At 45.2% G+C, this 9,246-nt stretch overlaps 1 protein-coding gene across 1 annotated transcript; it reads right to left on the minus strand.

Annotated features, from left to right (window-relative positions):
- Nucleotides 1–3,386: 3,386 nt before the first annotated feature.
- On the minus strand, nt 3,387–3,945 carry LOC121341368 (epidermal differentiation-specific protein-like; the record flags this gene model as incomplete). Its single annotated transcript, XM_041414819.1, is given in 1 exon segment — nt 3,387–3,945. A coding segment is annotated over 1 exon segment (559 nt), but the record flags the coding sequence as incomplete, so codon positions are not given.
- Between the last annotated feature and the right edge of the window lie 5,301 nt (nt 3,946–9,246).

A 9,246-nucleotide genomic window follows, 5' to 3' on the forward strand; every position in this document is an offset into this window, starting at 1 on the left:
TCTTTCTGTGAAAGAAACTCAGAGTACTGCGAAAATATCAGAGAAAAGAGTCGCTGTAGCCTCTCACAGCAAATTTCCCTGCTTTCCCCAAATAGAAAACTTACTATATTCCTCTTTGCATGCAGCAGCTTTATTACTAATTGAACTGCATAGAATAATTAATTGTTTGAAGCACTTGAGATCCAACAGGTCTGCCCTATTTCTTGACTTTCTTTGTCCTGTCTCAACAGTGATTGAATGTCTAAGCAAACTTTCACTGTAGGTTTGCCAGCTGGGAGAGCAGTTTGCTGCCAAGCCAAGAAAAGCACAAGAACATTGCAAATTGATTCTTCTACATGGTGCATTTGCAGGAGTGACCTGGTGTTTTGTTGATGTTATCTCACATGCTTCTGTCAACACTGAGGTTGCTCGGCCATCGTTGCTTTCCTAATGATTTCAGCCACTTGCCCTCTCACACTCACAGAGCTGACTCACTTGACTCACACATCTAAACTCTTTGCAGCACGCTCAGAGGAAAAGAAAATCATCCTGGTCACCTAACTCCAACTTTCATGTAGTCTGTGAGCAAAGGATTTTCCTGTTTTCTTGTTTTCAATCCACCTAACTCTGTTTTTAGACTCATTTTGAAGAGGAGCTGTTCTGGTCCATACTTCTGTACAGGTTTGACCCTACCTCAAGCATGACAGTTTTGAGTATATGCAACCACTGAGAAATTAATTTCAGTCATGTCAGAATGGCTTCTCTCGCTCTCCTTTCCATTGGAGGATATTAAGTTGAAGTGCAGTTACATCCTGCACAGCATGGGAACTGGAGGAGCAGGATAAGGGAAGAGTTTATTTCCATCTCCTCTGAACAGAAGGCACATCTGGAATACTGGATCTGTTTCAGATGCCTTATGAAAAGGTCAATGTGAACAAAATGGTGGTGCCCCATACAGGCCATTGGATGGCACAGGAGCATCCCATGAACCCGGAGAGTCTGAGGGGCCTGGTCCTGTTAAGCCTGGAGAAGACAAGGCTCACAGTTATCAGAGGGGCTCAGCAAAGGACAGCTGGAAAGAGTCTTAGATGGCAGCAGGGAAATTCTGACATAACATAAGAAATAAAAAACTCATGCCAAGGATTGTTCAGCACTGGCAGAAAGGCCAGAGACCCTGGGGAATCTCCACCCTTGATGCTGTTCAGAAATCACTTGAAGATGGCCACGAGTATGCTGATTATGCTGCTGTGGATAAACTTTGGACTAAGGAAGTCCCTTCCAGAATAAATCTTTCTGTCAGTAATTCTAAGGAAGATTTAAAAACTTTTGTCACTTTGTGCCTGATTTCATTCTTTGTTCAATTTAGTTGCAAAACTGTCATCAGAAAGTCGTGTGAAATACCTTGGGGATTACTTGATGGATATTTATAAATTCAATTTCCCCAGTGTTGTGGTTTGACCAAGAAGTGAGTTTCTGGGAAAGTTACAGTCAAACCAATCAGTGGCCAGATTTGAAAATTGGCACATGGTGTGTCTACTGAGGACCTGGATACGCCTCTGAGAACACACAGGGGTTAAAAGCAGAAGATTTCCAGAGGGACTTTCTCTTTTGAGTCCGGCTGGTGAGTTGATCTGACCTCTCCCCTGCCCGGCTGCGTCTGGGTGGGCGAGAGGGAGGCCATGTGGCCTGAGGGAAGGGAGGCCGGAGCCCCTGCAAGGTGCAGGGGTGGAGGAGATCTGGGATGGGTTGGGCAGCCCCCCTGGGAGAGAATGATAGAGACTGTGCAGGCTGGAAATTTGATATCTCGTGCTGGCACCATGGTGAGGAGGAGAAGGGGGGGGAGGGCAGGGCAAGGTGCCCAGCCGCCGGCAGACCGCGGCTGAGGTTTTAACCCCTGTGGTGTTGAAACAATGGAAGCTGTAAAAAACACTGATCCTCCCCAGCTGAGAACTGAGAGGGGACGCAGGATGGGCAAGAAGAAGAAGGCTTGAGTAGGTGAAGAAATGCCAGCAGATGTCCATTTCCATCATTTCCCCCCCTTTTTTCCTGTTTTTTCCCCATTTTTTGCCCTTTTTTCCCATTTTTCCTCCTTTTTTTCCCGTTTTTCCCCTTTTTCTTCTTTTTTTCTCCTTTTCCCCATTTTTTCCATTTTCCCCCCTTTCCCCCCCTTTTTCCCCCCTTTTTCCCCATTTTTTCTCCTTTTGTCTTTATGTTGTAGATCAATAAAGTGGTCTTTTTTTCCCCTCCATTCCCAAGTTGGAGCCTGCTTTGTACTGTTTCGGGTCACATCTCACAGTAACCATTTTTGAAATATACCTTTCATGGGGGTGCTGGCACTGTGCCAGGGTCAATCCATGACACCCAGTGTCAGACTTCCCTCCCCATTCCTCCACAGGCTCTCACCTGCTCTCTTGTCAAATGTAATCCCCTCCATTGAAGGCTCAAAGACCTTCCCCACCTTTACTTCATCTTCTGATTACTGAAAAACCTATAAGAATCCTTTCCTAGAGTTTAGGAAGGGACACCTCTGCAATTTTTTTAGATTCTGTCTTTAATAATAATAAAAAAAACCAAACAAAAAACCAAACCAACAAACAAAAAAAAAAACCACCAAACCCCATCCCCCCCCAAAACCCCCCCCCAAAAAAACCAACCCAAAATCCAAAAGAATCCTATGCAATAGAAAATGCAAAGTTTCTGAAACCACCCCATCTATATCCTTCCTGTGTGGTGGAGGAGGGCTGAGACTCTGCTTGTCCAGGTGAACTTGCACATGGCAAAACAGATCACAGAATTCCTTGTCATCCCTCCTCCCTTATCAAGGTACTAAAGGTTTAAAAGCACAAGACAGTTGTTTCCACTGGGATCAACCAAGATGTCAGTTCAAAGTTAGGAGAACTTACTGTTGGATCATGTGGTTCGGTGAGTAGAGGACTGTATCACCAGCATGATCCATCACTATGACTGATTGCATGAGGTACAATCAAACATCTGATATTTTGGAACAGTCTGCATGGGATAGTTTGGTCAGGATCACTGCAATTATCAATATGCTCACCAAAACTTGGGCACTGGTTGAGTCATGCCTGAACCCACTGTTACTCAACAGTGAACCTAGAAGGAGATTATTCCTTTCAGGAGAGATCCATGAAAAACATCTCAAAGTGACTGCACAACACATTTTTGGAGCACACACAGACATCTCTGCAGGAAAGGGGAATATTTATCTACACTGAACAGTCCCTCAAACAGACCCACTGTTGCTTGCAAGAGAGTCTTTATTGGCAACAACCCAAAAGAGGTTACAGACAATGGAACGGGCCAAGGTACCACAAGAGCTTTGTAAAGCAAATCACAAAGGAAGGGACACACAAGCAGAGATCAGAGATTTCCTGCTGGGACTGCACCTTCCCTCAGGGTCACATGCTCGGCAGTCTAAGAGTCACGGCCAGGGCGAAGGGGACGCAGGAAGGAAAGCTTGTCATTGAAGTCGATTTCCTTGTAATTGGGAACGTCCTCATGATCTCGGGCAAGGTGCCGAGGCCCACTTCCATCGCTGTTTTCACACAGCAGCCAGACACCTCTCTGGACTTTGTGAGAAGACACAATGTCATCGTCTTCTCCCCCAGCCAGGTCGGTTGCTTCTCTTACTGTTCTGCTCCTCCCTTTATATTCAACGTGTTCATAGAGAGTGATCTGGGGATTGTGCAGGTCTTCCGTGATCACCTGCAGAGAGCTGATCCTGTCATTCATCTCTTTACCAACAGAGTCATATTCTCCCTCCTCAAACACCAGAAACTGACCCTTGTACTCAACGTGCTCATAAGCCACCCAAGGCTGGCCAATTACTTTCACCGAGGAGACAATATCATTCCAACCCACAGCTATTAGGTTGGGAGTGTCAGTGGTGAATTCTTTGGACAAACCCTGGAAGTTGACATGCTCATAAATGATGATTTTGCCCATCTCAGTAGGACTTCTGGTGTTTGGATTCCTTGCTATAGGAGCTGGATGACAGCCTGCACAATATAAAGAGAGAAAATAGGTAATGCTTGTAAGAAGCCTTTACATACCAGACGGAAAATGATGGAAAAGGTGGGGGAGGAAAAAAAAGAAAGAAGGGAAAGCAACACATTTTGAACAAAGAATAAACATAGCAGCAGCTGGAAAAGAGTGAGGGCATGACATAGAAATGTTCATTTGGAAGAGAATGTAAAATGAGGTATTACTACCCAGTTTTATTTAGTTCTATGTGTTGGTTTACAGATATCCCCCAGAGTAAGTTGTAAAAGACTGACACATTATCTCCCACAACTGTGTATCACTGGCCCCCTCCACCCTCTCCCTTGGTGAGGTTTGTTTTCCTGCAGCAGCCATCCATCTCCTCATGCCCTGAGATGGGTTCGGGCTCTGCACACACACACAGCAGACCCTCACGGCTCTCAGCCCAACACTAAAGCCTCCTTCCCTTGCCCTGCATTTCACAGCAGCTGCCCAAGAAACCCTTCCAGCCCTCCTGTGCACAGGGTGCCCCTTACCTTGCTGTCAGCTGCAGGGCTGGGGAGAGCTGAGGTCAATTCCTCCAGTGCAGGGCTGCGGTTTGGGAATGGCATCTTACCAACCTCCATTTATAGCTGGCTCAGAAGTCTTGTGAAACACCCAATTCCACAGAACTGGGAAGTGGTACCATGCCCCCAGGCATCAAAAATCATTAACTATCCTGTCCTAGATTAGATCTTCCTATGGTCAGACATCTTCTTTCTCTCATTCAAAAGTCCCATGAAGTGCAAGTGACTTCATGAAACCTGCGAAGTTCAATTCCTGTTTGTCCTTCTCCTCCAGAAAAAAATGGAATGACAGTAATAAAAATGTATCAAAGCATTCTTTGACACACAGACTACAGAATGTTTCTGCCTGTTGGAGTTTACATTTTTGCCTTTCTGGGAATAATGTTGAATACACAACCTTAGTCTTACTAAGAGTTTTGACGGAAGATTTCCAAGTGACAGTGGAGACATTCATGTAATATTTTTCTTTTTCTTTTGCCTCTTTCCCTTACAATCACAGTATCATTGCTGTTGGAAAAGGCCACCAAGATCATGAAATCCAGCCTTGAACCAGATGCCACCATGCCCATTAAACCATATTGCCCCTCCACCCTCTCCCTTGGTGAGGTTTGTTTTCCTGCAGCAGCCATCCATCTCCTCATGCCCTGAGATGGGTTCGGGCTCTGCACACACACACAGCAGACCCTCACGGCTCTCAGCCCAACACTAAAGCCTCCTTCCCTTGCCCTGCATTTCACAGCAGCTGCCCAAGAAACCCTTCCAGCCCTCCTGGGCACAGGGTGCCTCTTACCTTGCTGTCAGCTGCAGGGCTGGGGGGAGCTGAGGGCAATTCCTCCAGTGCAGGGCTGTGATTTGGGAAGGATGTCTCACCTGCCTGCTTTTATAGCTGGCTCAGAAGCCTTGTGCAACACCCCAGGTGACAGCATGAAAAGTGACCAGAACTCTCCAAAAGCCAGATCAGCCACAGTAATTCAGACACACCAAAGTACATTTTGACACAGGGGCTGTGGAAGTTTCTGCTTAAGGCAGTTTATAGTCTTGCCCTCCTGAGAGGTGCTTAAAATTAACAAGGACTTTTTAGGGGAGATGTCCAATCAAGATATCTAAGTCACACAGATGGCATTTGAAATGCCAGCTTTTCAAAAAATAAAATTCCCTTTTTTAGAGTCATGGAATCATTAATTTTGGAAAAAGCCTCCAAGATCATCAAGTCCAACCTTTGCCCAAATACCACCATGTTCAGTAATCCACACTGCAAATATCACTTCAACTTCCCTCTCCTGGCTTCATAACCAGAATTGGAGAACATCTCCGCATTCTCCATCCTGCTTTGAGCACAGCTTGAAGTAGAGACCCATCAAGGTTCCTTCCAGCTTCAAGGAGTTCATACACTCTCCTTGGCCTGTCGTGGGGACAGCTACCCATGCACCAGAGAGGAGTGCAATTATACAAAACAGCCAAGAAATGGTTCAGGAAGGCATATGCAGGGGAATGTTAAAGGAAATTTGCATTTTCTCTTGCCGAGATTTGTTTTGGGCTGTATTTAATCAAAGGCAGTATCCAAACAAATGAGGAAGTGTCACATCCAAAAATATAGCAAAGGATTCTTGAATGTTTTTCAGTGATAAGAGGATGAAGTAAAGGTGGAGAAGGACTTTGAGCCTTCAATGGAGGGGATTACATTTGACAAGAGAGCAGGTGAGAGCCTGTGAAGGAATGCGGAGGAAAGTCTGATATTGGGGAAATAGATATCATAAATGTCCAAAAAGTAAACTCATATTTGTTGTACACCTGACTTGCTGATGACAGTTTTGCAACAAAATTGAACAATGGATGCAATTAGGCAGAAAGTGACAAAGGTTTTTAAATCTTCCTTAGAATTACTGACAGAAAGATAGATTGTGGAAAGGAAATCCAAGGCCTTGTTCACAGCACAGCTACTTCCAAATGTGACCAGATTACTCCTCACCATCTTAATGTGATTCCTGAACAATTGCAATGCTGGAGATTCCCCAGGATCGCTGACCTTTCTTGCAGTGCTGAAAAATTATTAGAGCTATGGTTATTTTCCTTATTTCCAGTCAGAGCTTCCCTGTTTCCAGATAAGACACTTTCCTGATGTCCTTTTGCTCAGCCCCTCTGAGAATCCTTAGCCTTGTCTCTTGCATGGCTGAGAAACATTTTCATGATGATGTTAGAAAATTTTAAATCACACCACCCAGAGAACTTGGATAGTCTGCATACTCTGAGGTTTTCAAGACCTGATTGAATAAAGCCACCAGTAACCATAATTCACCTCACAGCTGTCCCTGTCTTAAGCAGCTGATGGGATCCAATGGCTACCAAAGGTCACTTCCAAATTCCATTACCCTCATTATGACTACTTTTGAATCAGAAAGGTCTATGCCAGATAAACTGCATAGAGCAGATGCTGTCGTATTTCACATACCTTTACAAGCTTGTCTTACCACACTTTAAATTTCCATGTGCTGGAAGCTTGCAGACACAAAGAGCAAGACAGGTCTTAGTGGGACAGGAGGAGACACCTGTAGAGCTGGTGAATTAAGAAGAGCACCCCTACCACAGGACTCCTTGGTGCAGAGCTTATGGGATGCTGTGTTCTGAAACTGTGCAGAATCTCAGGAGCACTCAAAGCATGTGAGCAAGTTATGACACTCTCCACACTCCAACAAACTGTTTTCCTTCAGTGCTCCCTGTAGATTGTACACCAAGTCCAGCAGTTTTCTGGAGAAGCACCACTGAAAATGCCCATCCTGGTTGTTCCACAGTCTCAGTTCCCAGGAATCACAAAGGCAGAGTTTTCAAGAGCACACCAAAGGTGTCGTCACTTGTGTGATCACGAAGAAATTATTTGCTATAAGACCTCTGTGTCAATATCAATTTGGATCCTGTGACCATGAGATCTTTCAGTGCACTGTAAAGAGCTCTCGTGGTTGACAACAAAGTCTGGCATGAGGGAGAATAACTTGAGGTAGGACATAATTTGTGCCTATGTAGTGAAGAAAAGAAAGGAGGATCAGGAAGTGAGGAGAACCAAGATCTCTGGATCAAAGATTTCAAAAGAAAAATAAGCTGGGGCAGCACAGTCTCTGCTTTCTTGTTCTGTAGACAGAAATAGAAACAGTTGATGCAAAAAAAATATTAAAAAGAAGTATTATCTGAAGCATTTACTTCAGCCTGAACTAGGGAAATGCTTGGAGTCATATTTAGCACAAGATTACAGCTTGAAAAGTGTGGAACACCATCTCTAAACATATTCAAGTTTTTAATTACAAAAATGGCAGTAAAAAGCACCATTTACAATATTCAGTATTTTGCACAAAATAAATATCTGCAAAGATCTATGGTGGTCTTTTGCCATGCTTCTGCTTTAAAGTTCTGACTTTGAATCTGGTTTTATACCATATTAGTCAGTTCCTATTTACCCCCAGTTTCTGGGTTCTCCACTGTGATCTGTCTGGTTTTGAGACAACAATATTGATGGTTTTGATTATTATCTATGATAGTACCATGCCCATCCATTACTGTGCATAAATATATACATGAATACATATGTCACAGAATCTGAGAATGGTTTGGGCTGCAAGGGACCCTAAAGAACCCTTGGAGGGATGGGGCATCCACACCTTCAGAGGGCTGAACACCAGCCATCAGTGTTCCCAGGTGGCCAGGAAGGCCCATGGCACCTGGCCTGGATCAGCAGTGGTGTGGCCGGCAGGAACAGGGCAGGGATTGTCCCCCTGTACTCAGCACTGGTGAGGCCACACCTTGAGTGCTGTGTCCAGTTCTGGGCCCCTCACTGCAATAATGACATGGAGGGGCTGGAGTGAGTCCAGGGAAGGGCAGCCAGGCTGGTGAAGGGGCTGGAGCACAGGTCTGATGAGGAAGAGCTGAGGGAGCTGGGGGTGTTTATCCTGGGGAAAAGGAGGCAAAGGTGAGACCTTATCTCTCCCCACAACTCCAAGAGGGAAGGATGTGGCCAGGTGTATCACTCTGTTCTGCAGTCAACCAGTGATGGAGCAAGGGGAAATGCCATCAGCTTTTGTATGGAGTGGTTAAGGTTGGTGATTAAGGAAAATGTCATTACTGCAAGAGTAGTTAAGATTTGGAATGGGCAATCCAGGGAAATGGTGGAGCCATCATCCATGAAAATATAGAAAACACAAGGAGAAGTGACATTTAGAATGTGGTGTACTGGACATAGTGATACGCACTCAAAGATTGGACTTGATTGAAGGCCTTTTCCAAAAGTAATGATTCCATGACTCTAATTGAAAAAAATTTTTTTTTTCAAAAGCTGGCACTTCAAATGCCATCTCTGTGACTTGGATATCTCCCCTAAAAAGTTCTGTTAATTTTAAGCACTTCCCAGGAGGGCAAGACTATAAACTGCCTTACCCACACTGACACCACCAGCACTCCCACTGAATGGAATGGAAGACAAACAGCCCCGTCTCCTTCCTGCTCTGCAGACCACCCACACAGAAGCCCTCTAGGGAAGACCTGCACACCCTCACTCTCCACAGCCACAAGCACCTGCACAGGCTCTCCCAACAGGACCGAGAGCCCTCAGCCTGTCCAGCCTCACGCCTGGCTCTGGGCTCTCTGACCAGAGCACTTTGGTGTCTCCTAGTCCCTGGCTAATGCATCTTGGTGCTTGCAGCCAGCCCACACACAC

Source organism: Onychostruthus taczanowskii, unplaced genomic scaffold, assembly GCF_017590055.1.
Source record: "Onychostruthus taczanowskii isolate IOZ18803 unplaced genomic scaffold, ASM1759005v1 scaffold476, whole genome shotgun sequence".
In the NCBI taxonomy this organism is placed as follows: Eukaryota; Metazoa; Chordata; class Aves; order Passeriformes; family Passeridae; genus Onychostruthus; species Onychostruthus taczanowskii.